Consider the following 13,986-nt stretch of genomic DNA (forward strand, 5'->3'; position numbering starts at 1 on the left):
ATAAACATTCATAATACATTATACAGCATTGCACAGCCCTGCTAACTGATACTGTCTCGTTGTGTTGCATCCCTGACCACAGAATTTTAGGAAACCAGTTGGAGCCTCCCAAACAGGAGGGTGTTCAGTACATCTGCAGACATGAGTCCAGTGCCAGAACCTATTCCTTCTCCACACCCACTTGTCTGGACAAGAGGGAAGACCATAGCGAGTAAGCCTCTCAATAAAATTAAATAACAGTTAAAATTACAAAAACACATGGGTTAGATTTAATGTTTAATTGTTTAGTTTTTTCGGTTTAAGAAAATAACCGCTCTGAGGAGGGTTACTTTTATGGTTTCAACTATACAAATATGTTTCTCTTTGAAAACAGAATGAATGAAATTGTGATTTAAATGAGGATCTAGTACTACACTGTTAATGAGTGGTTGACAAGTGGTTGGAGGTCTGTCTGACTGAGGGCCAGTGTAGATGATTTCAAACAACCTGTAAAACTTATCTGGGAACAATAGACACCTCAGCTATTTGTTTTCAAGCAACTGTATTTGATTACTTTCTGTCTGTTTCATGGCTTTTTTGTATGAAATGCTTTGACATCAAGCAAAGTGTCATAACTTCAATTAATCAATTTAAAGAAAATAATTAGATACACTACTGTTCAAAAGTTTGCAGTCAGTAAGATTGATTTGAAAGAATTCACAGGAATAATTGCAAAAAGTCAATTTTTGCAATCATAGGAATACATTAATTTTAAAAATATGTTAAAATAAAGACAACAGTTATTTTAAAATTCATAATATTTCTGTTTTACTATATTTTTGATCAAATAAATGCAGACTTGGGGAGCATAAGAGACTTCTGTTAAAAACATAAAAAAAAAGCAAATTCTCCAAACTTTTGAATAATCTAATCTAATGTTATCTGATATATAATATAATATAATATTTTTTTATATCTAGGCTATATGTATATCTAATTTTCTTCAACAATGTCTCAGCATTATACAATTACCACGGTATTTTGTTTATCGCTGGAGTTACTCCTGAAGTTTTTAAGGTCAGTCTTATCTTACCAAAAAATATTTGGGTCCTTTATCTCTTGATTAATGAGCTCACTCTATTGATTTGTTTCTGGGTTTAGCTCTTTCTTTTTGCTTGACTGCACTTATCTATTGTTTTGAAATATGCACTGAAGCCTATCATACATTATACATTTGATATAACACATACAACCAACCCTTAAGGATGAGGCCTCTCACCTGATTAAAAATATGCAATATGTTCTGAAGACACTGCACTGAACATGTCCACCGGCAATGCATTTATCAGTCTGGGCTGGCTGTGGCAAGGATTTGCTTCCTCCCTCATTTCTCTCTCTCTCTCTCTCTCTCTCTCTCTCTCTCTCTCTCTCTCTCTCTCTCTCTCTCTCTCTCTCTCTCTCTCTCTCTCTCTCTCTCTCTCTCTCTCTCTCTGTCTCTGTCTCTGTCTCTGTCTCTGTCTCTCTCTCTCTCTCTCTCTCTGTCTCTGTCTGCAGGCTGTATGTAGCAGGCCGCAGTCTGGCCCCGGGCCTTTGGTGTGAGCAGTCTGCCCAAAGCCCCAGCTCTCCTCTCTCTGAGCATTCACTCTACCTCACTGAGGAAGAGGAGGTGTATGAAGCAGAGGGCAGCATAGAGGAGTTTTTAGCTTATGATGGAAAAGAAATGTACGTCACAAGTTGTCTTTTACTTAATCTGCCTACAACCTTTTTTGTAAGATTCATGTACTTAATTTACCCTTTTCATATTTCTGGGTTTCTCAGAAGTGGAAGTTTTTGATCAACTAGCAAAATAAAAACCTGCTGAAAAGAAAAAAGAAATAGAGAAATCTTGATAACGGCAGTCAGTAGAGAGAAAGATGTCAATTTTACCGTCACTCCCACAGCCACTGTATTAGAAACTCCCTCACAGTAGCGTTAACTATTTTTTTGTAATCGAATGCAAAGGTAATATAATACAAAGTATAGTGTTATAAATGTACATACATTATATATACAGTATATATACACTCACCGGCCACTTTGTTAGGTACACCTGTCCAACTGCTCGTTAACACTTAATTTCTAAGCAGCCAATCACATGGCGGCAACTCAGTGCATTTAGGCATGTAGACATGGTCAAGACAATCTCCTGCAGTTCAAACCGAGCATCAGTATGGGGAAGAAAGTTGATTTGAGTGACTTTGAATGTGGCATGATTGTTGGTGCCAGAAGGGCTGGTCTGAGTATTTCAGAAACTGCTAATCTACTGGGATTTTCACGCACAACCATCTCTAGGGTTTACAGAGAATGGTCCGAAAAAGAAAAAACATCCAGTGAGCGGCAGTTCTGTGGGCGGAAATGCCTTGTTGATGCCAGAGGTCAGAGGAGAATGGCCAGACTGGTTCGAGCTGATAGAAGGGCAACAGTGACTGAAATAACCACTCGTTACAACCGAGGTATGCAGCAAAGCATTTGTGAAGCCACAACACGCACAACCTTGAGGCGGATGGGCTACAACAGCAGAAGACTCCACAGGGTACCACTCATCTCCACTACAAATAGGAAAAAGAGGCTACAATTTGCAAGAGCTCACCAAAATTGAACAGTTGAAGACTGGAAAAATGTTCCCTGGTCTGATGAGTCTCGATTTCTGTTGAGACATTCAGATGTTAGAGTCAGAATTTGGCGTAAACAGAATGAGAACATGGAACCATCATGCCTTGTTACCACTGTGCAGGCTGGTGGTGGTGGTGTAATGGTGTGGGGGATGTTTTCCTGGCACACTTTAGGCCCCTTAGTGCCAATTGGGCATCGTTTAAATGCCACGGCCTACCTGAGCATTGTTTCTGACCATGTCCATCCCTTTATGGCCACCATGTACCCATCCTCTGATGGCTACTTCCACCATGTCACAAAGCTCTAATCATTTCAAATTGGTTTCTTGAACATGACAATGAGTTCACTGTACTAAAATGGCCTCCACAGTCACCAGATCTCAACCCAATAGAACATCTTTGGGATGTGGTGGAACGGGAGATTCGCATCATGGATGTGCAGCCGACAAATCTGCGGCAACTGTGTGATGCCATCATGTCAATATGGACCAAACTCCCTGAGGAATGCTTCCAGCACCTTGTTGAATCTATGCCACGAAGAATTGAGGCAGTTCTGAAGGCAAAAGGGGGTCCAACCCGTTACTAGCATGGGGTACCTAATAAAGTGGCCGGTGAGTGTATATATATACACTCGCCTAAAGGATTATTAGGAACACCATACTAATACTGTGTTTGACCCCCTTTCGCCTTCAGAACTGCCTTAATTCTACGTGGCATTGATTCAACAAGGTGCTGAAAGCATTCTTTAGAAATGTTGGCCCATATGGATAGCATCTTGCAGTTGATGGAGATTTGTGGGATGCACATCAAGGGCACGAAGCTCCCGTTCCACCACATCCCAAAGATGCTCTATTGGGTTGAGATCTGGTGACTGTGGGGGCCATTTTAGTACAGTGAACTCATTGTCATGTTCAAGAAAACATTTTGAAATGATTCGAGCTTTGTGACATGGTGCATTATCCTGCTGGAAATAGCCATCAGAGGATGGGTACATGGTGGCCATAAAGGGATGGACATGGTCAGAAACAATGCTCAGGTAGGCCGTGGCATTTAAACGATGCCCAATTGGCACTAAGGGGCCTAAAGTGTGCCAAGAAAACATCCCCCACACCATTACACCACCACCACCAGCCTGCACAGTGGTAACAAGGCACGATGGATCCATGTTCTCATTCTGTTTACGCCAAATTCTGACTCTACCATCTGAATGTCTCAACAGAAATCGAGACTCATCAGACCAGGCAACATTTTTCCAGTCATCAACTGTCCAATTTTGGTGAGCTCTTGCAAATTGTAGCCTTTTTCCTATTTGTAGTGGAGATGAGTGGTACCCGGTGGGGTCTTCTGCTGTTGTAGCCCATCCGCCTCAAGGTTGTGTGTGTTGTGGCTTCACAAATGCTTTGCTGCATACCTCGGTTGTAACGAGTGGTTATTTCAGTCAAAGTTGCTCTTCTATCAGCTTGAATCAGTCGGCCCATTCTGCTCTGACCTCTAGCATCAACAAGGCCTTTTCGCCCACAGGACTGCCGCATACTGGATGTTTTTCCCTTTTCACACCATTCTTTGTAAACCCTAGAAAGGGTTGTGTGTGAAAATCCCAGTAACTGAGCAGATTGTGAAATACTCAGACCGGAACGTCTGGCACCAACAACCATGCCACGCTCAAAATTGCTTAAATCACCTTTCTTTCCCATTCTGACATTCAGTTTGGAGTTCAGGAGATTGTCTTGACCAGGACCACACCCCTAAATGCATTGAAGCAACTGCCATGTGATTGGTTGATTATATAATTGCATTAATGAGAAATTGAACAGGTGTTCCTAATAATCCTTTAGGTGAGTGTATATATATATATATATATATATATATATACATATTATATATATATATATATATATATATATATATAATATACCGGTAAAATCACAGTCTGTAACATACTATCATACCCCTCTATTATACTGCAACAGAAGAGATTTTTTGCTTCTTTTTTGCTTCATGAACAAACCATAATTATAGGGAAGACTGGGGAAAGTTGTCACACTTTTTAATCTCTAATATCCCTCAGTGTAGGTTTATTTTGAAAGTACAAATTCCTTAAATTATTCTGTAGCACCTCATTGCAGTACACGAGATCCAGGGGGCGGAGTTGGATCCAGATCTAAGGGGCGGAGATGGGTAGGATTAGGGGTGGGGTTAGGGATCAGGGGGCGGAGATGGGTAGGTTTATATGTAAGGTGGGAGGAGTTGGATCTGGATCCAACTCCTCCTCCTGGATTTCGTGTTTTAATCTCAAATTATTGGCCTCTAAAAAGCCTGAATTGAATATTTGCCCCAAAATATATAGAAATTTTAGTTTAAAAAAATATTACTATTACTATTTAGAATGTTGGTATTTAGGAGAGTTTTGAACTATGTGTTGAAAACAACAAACAAAATTTGAGCAAAAAGAACTGACTGTGATTACAATAGACATTTCAAAAATTAGCCCCAGTCTACCTTACACTAATTTGATTCCCATTGAATCACAAATAGTATTTTTTTTCGTTTCTTTAGCATTTCAATAGATATTCAGTAACTGGTCATCTAAGTTCTACAAATACTATACAGCCTTGTTATTACATCATATTTTCTGCAGTTTTACTGGTGAATAAAACCATCAGGACTCATAATAGTGTGCACTCGGTTTAAGGCATCCTGTCAGAAGGCAATCATTTATTGTAGCTCTGTAATTGTTTTGACTGTAGGGAGGATGAGGAGGTGGATCAGAGGAAGTCTTCATCCATGGCCCCCAGGGGTGGAGTCCCACCAGTATCCCCTCATGCATGCATCCGTGATGCTGTTGCAGATGAGCTGTTTGATGACGTGTGGAGGGAGGTGGTGGGTCTTCTGGAGAAGCTCTTACATAAGTACTGGGAGAAACAACTCCCCGGTGTGTCTGAATTACTGAAACCAACTTAACAGAATTAGCCAACAGTGCATGTGTGATCGATAAATCTTGGGTGGGTGAAGAACACCGTTTTTGCATGCATAAAGACCCCCTCGAAATGAAAATTGAGTTTTGTGGCTTTTAGTCCATGTATGTACACTAGTGTTCAAAAGTTTGGGGTCCGTAAGATTTTTAATATTTTTGAAAGAAGTCTCTTATGCTCACCAAGGCTGCATTTATCTGATCAAAAATACAGTAAAAATGGTAATATAGTGAAATATTATTGCAATTTAAAATAACCGCTTTCCATGTTAATGTTTTAAAATGTAATTTATTCCTGTAATGGAATTCCTGTCATAACTCCAGTCTTCAGTGTCACATAATCCTTCAGAAATCATTCTAAGCTGATTTGCTGCTCAATAAATATGTCTTATTATTATTACAATGTTGAAAACAGTTGTGCTTCTTAATATATTTGTGGAAACCATGATAAAAATGAGTGAGCCCTTTGATATGGTAAATATGTAAAAATAAAAAAATAAAAAATCATAATATTCAAAGAATAATGATCAATGATAGAAAACGTCTCGGTTACGTATGTAACCCTAGTTCCCTGATAGGGAACGAGACGCTGCGTCAAACGCTGCGGGAATGCCCCTGCGTTGTGTGTCATGAAACACGTATGGAATCAGCCCAATGGAGAGATGGAACGTCATAGGCGGGTGACGTCATCGACCAGGAAACTATAAAGCACCCCAAAAACACAAGCGCATCAGCTTCTGATAGGCTTGAAGGAGCGCTTAACGGGAATGCCGGGAGTATGGCAGCACGAAGCAGCGTCTCGTTCCCTATCAGGGAACTAGGGTTACATACGTAACCGAGACGTTCCCTTTCAAGGGAACTTCGAGCTGCGTCAAACGCTGCGGGAACGCGAATACCCACGTCGCCATAGGACCAAGTGACCGTCATGTGAGAACTAGCGCACAGAGGACGAGAGCACCTGTGCCCCAGGGGTAGAACTTAAGTCTAGGTCATAGAACCTAACAAAAGTATGCGGTGAAGACCATCCAGCCACATCACAAACATCACTCAGGGAAACTCCCGACAATAGAGCTTTGGAAGCCGCCATACTCCTAGTAGAGTGGGCTCGAACAGCCAAAGGTGAAGGCTGACCAGCCGACTCATAAGCAAGTGAGATAGCCTCGACCACCCACTTGCTCATTCTCTGTTTAGACGCAGGACACCCTTTCCTGGGTGGCCCGAAACATACAAACAGTTGTTCTGATTTCCTCCACAGGGCAGCTCTGTGGACATAAGCGTCTAACGCCCTAACAGGGCAGAGTAAATTAAGTTTCTCCTGGTCCGATGGTATAAATGGAGGAGGACAGAAAGCCTGCAGAACCGTAGGTCTAACCACATTAGTAGGGACCTTGGGAACGTAACCTGGTCTAGGATGCAGAAAAGCCTTAACCATGCCAGGCGAAAATTCCAGGCACGAGGGTGACACCGACAGAGCCTACAAATCTCCGATCCTTTTTAATGAGGAGATAGCAAGTAAAAAGATAGTTTTAAAAGTGAGAAACTTCTCGGAATCTTCTTCAATAGGTTCAAAAGGAGCTAGGGAAAGACCTTCCAATACAATGGCCAGATCCCAGGTTGGCACCCTCGTACGAACTGCTGGCCTCAGCCTCAAAGTGCCACGGAGGAAACGAGTTATAAGCGGGTGTCTCCCAAGAGAAACTCCACTGAAAGGGACGTGGTAAGCAGCTAGTGCCGCCACATACACCTTTAGTGTGGAGGGGGATAACCCTGTGGAGAAGCGCTCCTGCAGGAATTCCAGCACTGCACCCACTGGGCAGTTAACTGGGTCCTGCAGGTGTTCTCCACACTAAGAAGTGAAAAGTTTCCACTTCAAGGCATAAAGTTTCCTCGTGGATGGAGCTCTGGAGTGAAGAATGGTCTCAACAACCTCGGTTGAGAGACCAGACTCTATGAGCTGGGCCCCCTCAGAGGCCAAGCCCACAGTTTCCACAATTCTGGGCGGGGGTGACATATCGTGCCGCCCGCCTGAGAGAGTAGATCCCTCCTGACCGGGAGCTCCAAGGGAGAGCCGTCCAGGAGAGAAATCAGGTCCGCGAACCATACTCGGGCCGGCCAAAACGGGGCTACTAATAGTAGGCTGACCCCGTCCCGGCGAACCCTCTCCAGAACTCCTGGTAGCAGAGCAATCGGGGGAAAGGCGTACAGGCGTGACCTCGGCCACGGCTGCACCATAGCGTCCAACCCCAGAGGGGCTGGACGACTGATGGAGTACCATAGATGACAATGCGTGGTCTCCTTGGAAGCGAATAGGTCCACCTCGGCACGACCGAAACTCAACCAAAGGAGCTCCACCACCTCGGGGTGGAGTCTCCATTCCCCCGGCCTCGGCCCCTGCCTCGACAGGGAGTCCGCTACCACATTTAAATACCCGGGAAGAAACATTGCTCTCAGTGATAGTAGCTTCCCCTGGGACCACAGGAGGATCTGACGGGCCAACTTGTAAAGCCGGCGAGACCGCAGGCCCCCCTGATGATTGATATAAGAAACCACCGACGTGTTGTCTGACTGAACTAACACATAATGACCTCTCAGGTCTGCTAGGAAGTGCTTCAGAGCCTGAAACACTGCCAACATCTCCAGACAATTTATATGCCACGAGAGATGATGGTCCTGCCACAGACCTTGGGCTGGGCGACCACTCATGACCGCCCCCCACCCTGTGAGGGAAGCATCCGTCGTTAGCGTTACGCGACGACAAAGAGCCCCCAGCACAGGACCCTTGGACAGGAGCCAAGTTTCTTTCTACATGACCAGAGCACGAAGGCAGCGCCGCGTGACTTTGATCGTGCGGAGCGGATTTCCCCTCGGGGAGAACCCCCTGGTCCTGAGCCACCACTGTAACGGTCTCATGTACAACAGGCCGCAAGGTATAACGTTGGACGCTGCTGCCATCAGACCCAGCAGTCTCTGAAACTGCTTCACAGTAAGTAGCTGGCCTAGCTTTACTTGTTTCACAGCTGAGAGAATCGAAGCGATGCGGGTCGGAGAAAGTCGCGCCCGCATCGAGACCGAATCCCAAACGACACCCAGAAAAGTGGTCCTCTGGGAAGGAGATAGTACACTTTTCTTTGCGTTCAGCCTCAACCCCAACTTTCTGATATGAGCGAGGACAACATCTCGATGCCGAACCGCCATCTGCTCCGTCTGAGCTAAAATCAACCAATCGTCGATATAATTGAGAATACGAATGCCCTGAAGCCTCAGAGGCACTAGTGCTGCATCCATGCATTTTGTGAAAGTGCGGGGAGATAGGCTAGGCCAAACGGAAGAACCCTGTATTGGTACGCCTCGCCCTTGAAGGCGAACCTCAGGAACTTCCTGTGTTGTGGAAGGATGGAGATGTGGAAGTATGCGTCCTTTAGGTCTATCGTGACAAACCAGTCCTCGGATCTGACTTGAGACACGATCTGCTTGATAGTGAGCATCTTGAATTTTAGCTTCCTTACCGAGCGATTCAACAGGCGCAGGTCTAAAATTGGACGCAACCCCCCATCCTTCTTTGGAACGATGAAATATCGGCTGTAATAACCTGACTCCAAACTGGGAGGAGGAACCCGTTCTATAGCCTCCTTTTGAAGGAGCGTTTTCACCTCTTGTTCCATTACCGGAGCCTGCTCGGGGCCCACCACTGTGTGCAGAACCCCTTTGAATTTTGGTGGACGACACCTGAATTGGATAGCATAACCCTTTTCTACTGTCTGCAGGACCCAATGAGATATTTTTGGAAGGCTTTTCCACTCTGCCAGAAAATCTACTAAGGGTACCAGTCTCTCGAGACTGGCCTCTGGTATAACTTGAGCAGCAAACGCAGCGCCCTGTAACGGCGCACCGGCAGGGAACGACTGGTTTAACTGCTCTGAGACCCTCCTCAGAGGGAGCGAGCGTCCCTCGGGAAAGCGCTCGCTGGGACCGTCTACGCCCCGGCATAAAGGCGGGGTTGGCAGAACGGCCCCCTGAGGGCACCGAGGAAGAATGGGCACCGTAAAGAGAGGTGAACTCCTTTCCGCCTCGGTGGGGACCACCCTCAGCATCCTGAACGCCTCGGCGTCAGGACTTCTTCTTAGCCGAAGCCTTCTTAGACAATATCACTGTCCTCAGATCAGGTCTATTGCTAGAAGACTTCGGCTGAGAGTGCCGCGCCTGAGCCCACTGTCCAGCAGGGGGAGCACGAGACGCGACACTCTGCTTCTGCTGCGCCCTATGGGATGAGCTTGTAGACGGCCGGGGCTGCTCCCGCCCAGCAGCCCCAGGGACGTGAATTTTTAACGGGAGAAATTTTTTGAAAGCTGCAGCTTGTTTTTTCTCTTCCTGGAATTTGTCTATAACAGAATTAACAGCTTCGCCAAATAACCCCGAAGGAGAGAGAGGAGCATCTAAAAGAAAAGCTTTTTCTTTCTCTTTCATATTTGTCTGATTTAACCAGAGATGTCTTTCTGCGGCCACCAGAGCTGCCATAGATCGACCCACTAGCTTGGCCGATTCTCTGGTGGCGCGCAGGGATAAATCAGCAGCCTGACGCAGTTCTCGAACTACGTCAGTACTGACTTCCTCACTCTCAGTCACGTCCCTCAGCAGGTCAGCCTGGTATGCCTGCAAGATTGACATTGTATGCAGACATGACGCAGCCTGACCTGTAGCCGAATACGCTTTACCCACCAAAGCAGATGTATTTCTGAGGGGCTTGGTGGGTAATACCGGTGTCTTGAAAGATGACGCCGCCTCGGGGGAGAGATGGCTCGCGAGCGTCTCTTCCACGCGAGGCAAAGCGCCATAACCATATGATCTAGCCCCCATTATATTTGAATATGTAGATGTCTGGGGACTAAATATTCTATATGAAACCGGTTTCTTCCACGATCTCGACACCTCAGTGTGGAGATCGTGAAAGAACAGCAGACACCGGCGTGGAGGCTGAACACGTGAAGGCAAAAATCTTTCATCAAGTTTCGATTTCGACACAGACTCCTGTCTAATCATTGGCCATTCAATACTGAGTTTTTCAACAGCTCGTGTTAAAACCTCCATAAGCTCATCACTTTCGGGAGAGTGAGGTGGCGAATCCTCAGTCTCTCCCTCCATACTGACAACATCCAGCTCCTCAGAACTGGATAGCTGTAGTACAGGTGCCTCAGCCCGAGCGGAAGAAACCGCAGCGCGTGCTTCCGAATCCGGGACTGAGGCACTGGATCTCACAGGTGAAGGGAGAGATAAGGCAGCGCCCGTCTCTACCCCCGCTGTGAGATCCATCTGTGATCCCCACGATGAGCGCCGCCGCTCTGCCTCGGCAGAAGCGGGACCCGAACCGCGGGGAGCGCGCACCGAACCGTCCTCCTCAAGGAGCGCCCGGCGGGAGCGGAGCGTCCTTAGAGGCAGACGCTCGCAATGCTCGCAGTCAGCTCCCTCAAGAGCTGACTGGGCATGCTGCACTCCCAAACAAACAACACAAAGAACGTGTGTATCCCCACCCGTTAAATAACGCGAGCAGGGAGGAACACACTTCTTAAATTGCTGTTCGTTCGCCATATCTCTCAAATATATATAAATTGTTTGTGTGGTGCAGAGTATGTAAAGACAGACAATATTCACACAGGGACAGATTCACATAAAGCGCGACTGAAAGCACAGAAGCTGATGCGCTTGTGTTTTTGGGGTGCTTTATAGTTTCCTGGTCGATGACGTCACCCGCCTATGACGTTCCATCTCTCCATTGGGCTGATTCCATACGTGTTTCATGACGCACAACGCAGGGGCGTTCCCGCAGCGTTTGACGCAGCTCGAAGTTCCCTTGAAAGGGAACTCAATTACAGTCTCCTTGATGCATCAGCAGAATGAACTGTATTTGACCCTATGTGATTTTGTGCTACTCTGTGGCATTTTGGAGTAATAAAATGAAATTCTGTTGCTAATTTGACAGTAGTTAAGTGCATTGTTGGAGATTTCCCTCAATTCCTAATGTTCTTTTGGCATCAGATGGAGCAACACAGAGGAGAACATTAGAGAGCTACAGTCAAGTGCCTTCACCTCAGATCCCAGTTAAAGGACCTCACCTTCTTTTGTCCAGAGGTTCTAGTAGCAGAACCACATTCCTGTCAACATGCAGCAATAATGTACAGGTGACATTCTAAGAGAAACATACACTTTGCTGCAAAGTTGAGGTTCTGTCTGTTATTTTGTTCTCATGTTATGAATTTGCCATTTCTTCTATCAGGACTCAAGTGCCTACAAGATTAATTTAAATGGTGTTATGACAATCCAAGCAAAGCCTCTGCAACAGAGACATCAGGGATTTAGTGAGAGAGCCCTGTAAGTCTTTTGGAGTTTGGAAAGTTCATATCTAACCCGACAAAAACTAAACAAAACAGTTTTTCTATTGCTATTTCTATTTTTAAAAACTATTTTATAAGAAACAGAATTAAGAAGTATATTAACTAGAGATAAATCAACATGAAAACAAATGAAGGCCTACTACTTGATCTGTCTTTGCTTCTCCTAAGATATGACCCAGATGATGCACCAAGCGTCTTGATGTGTGTGAAAACCCAGGCTCTGAGAGGATCCTGCGCACTCTTACAGAAACCCACAGCCCAGCGCAGATTCCCCAGACTCTGTGGCAGGGTTCGGATGTACCACAGCCTTATGGGAAATGGAAGCCAACTCTTACGAGGAACTAGACTGTAAGATCAGCATACATTATTAAAGGACTTTAAAGGGATAGTTCATCCAAAAATGACAATTCTGTCATCATTTACTCACCCTCGTGTCTTTCCAAACCTTTATGACTTTGTTTCTTCTGTGTAATATAAACAGAAAGCTTTAAAATGTCAAAAGAGAAACACAGAAGTAGCATCAAAGTGGTTCACATGAAATTTGCACTATTGTCAAGTCTTATCCAGTCTTTTGAAGCCATATGACAACTTTGTGTGAGAAACTGAATGAAAAGTTGTCATGAAACAAATGTTGCGATAGTCTTTTCTTTTCTGTTGAGATGTATATCTAAGTGAAACGTGTTCCCTTTCGAAAGGGAACTCGCACTGCGTCGATGACGCTTTGGGGGAACGCCTCAGGCGTGACAGGTGTCTGAAATCACAATCAAATCACGGCAATCACATTGACCGGCGACAGCCCGTGAATCATTAGCGTGAATGATTAACGTGCGACCTGGAAGTATAAAAGGGTACGGAAGCCCTGAACCGCAACGTAAAAAAAAAGAAAAAAAATCAGTAAAAAACAACAACAAAAAAACTAGCATTTCGAGATTAAAGTCGAAATATTTCGAGATTAAAGTCGAAACCGCAACGTAAAAAAAAAAAAAAAATTCAGTAAAAAACCCCCAAAACTAGCATTTCGAGATTAAAGTCGAAACCGCAACGTAAATAAAAATAAAAAAATCAGTAAAAAAAAAAAAACTAGCATTTCGAGATTAAAGTCGAAACATTTCGAGATTAAAGTCGAAACATTTCGAGATTAAAGTCGAAACATTACGAGATTAAAGTCGAAACATTACGATAATACAGTCTTCCATAGAAGTGTGTGCATTCATAACAGTGCGCGTCCACTGGCTCAGAGCGCGTGTGTGTGTGTGTTATCTGGGCTTTCAACAAAATTATACACAGGTGCTAATCTACCAACAAAAATTACCATGGCGTTGCCTATTATAGATGAGCGCACGGACTCCGCCGGAGTAGGTATCACAATGGTCCAAACTTTATGTGGCAGTGTTTTTTAAATGTTTTCGTGCTCGTCTAGGCAACACTATCTGGGTCGAGAACACAACAGTAACCGTCCTGTCTCCCTCTTCACCGTAAATACGTTCTGGATACATTTTATCATTCTGTATCCAATCATTTGGCCGGATCCCGTGATTTCCTCAGATTTAATAACCACTAATGGTGGTTGAGAAGAGATTCTCTGATATGATTGTAAAGCGCTTTGAGTGTAGACATATGAAAGCGCTATATAAATGCCTCATTCATTCATTAATTCATTAATTCATTCATTCATTCATTCATTCATTCATTCATTCATAAAGCGGGATATCTCCATCCAGTCTGAAAAGTGTTTTCTGGGTTGGTTTTCCTATAGGCTAAAGTCTATTCCGGCGCAGTATATTTTATAACGTCCTATAATGGTAGCCTAATGCTGGTAGATTGTCACCTGTTGAATTTCCTTTTGTTGAAACAAAACACACACACACACAGTGTGAAACACTCGCTATGCACCATTATGAATGCCTGTGTGTGCGGCAATGTGAAACAATGGCAAGCACACACGCAACTTCCACGGAAGACTGTATTCTCGTACTCTCGAAATATTTCGACTTTAATC

At 44.6% G+C, this 13,986-nt stretch overlaps 1 protein-coding gene across 1 annotated transcript in view; it reads left to right on the forward strand.

Annotated features, from left to right (window-relative positions):
• Positions 1 to 13,986, forward strand: part of fam149a (family with sequence similarity 149 member A) — a 31,445-nt gene that overhangs the window by 6,342 nt on the left and 11,117 nt on the right. The window contains 6 exon segments of the mRNA XM_056236252.1: positions 83 to 211; positions 1,534 to 1,701; positions 5,378 to 5,562; positions 11,632 to 11,774; positions 11,870 to 11,964; positions 12,156 to 12,335. Coding sequence (XP_056092227.1) covers positions 83 to 211; positions 1,534 to 1,701; positions 5,378 to 5,562; positions 11,632 to 11,774; positions 11,870 to 11,964; positions 12,156 to 12,335 — 900 coding nt within the window.

This window comes from Rhinichthys klamathensis, unplaced genomic scaffold (genome assembly GCF_029890125.1).
Source record: "Rhinichthys klamathensis goyatoka isolate OS25496 unplaced genomic scaffold, OSU_Roscu_1.1 h1tg000442l_1, whole genome shotgun sequence".
NCBI classification, from domain to species: Eukaryota; Metazoa; Chordata; class Actinopteri; order Cypriniformes; family Leuciscidae; genus Rhinichthys; species Rhinichthys klamathensis.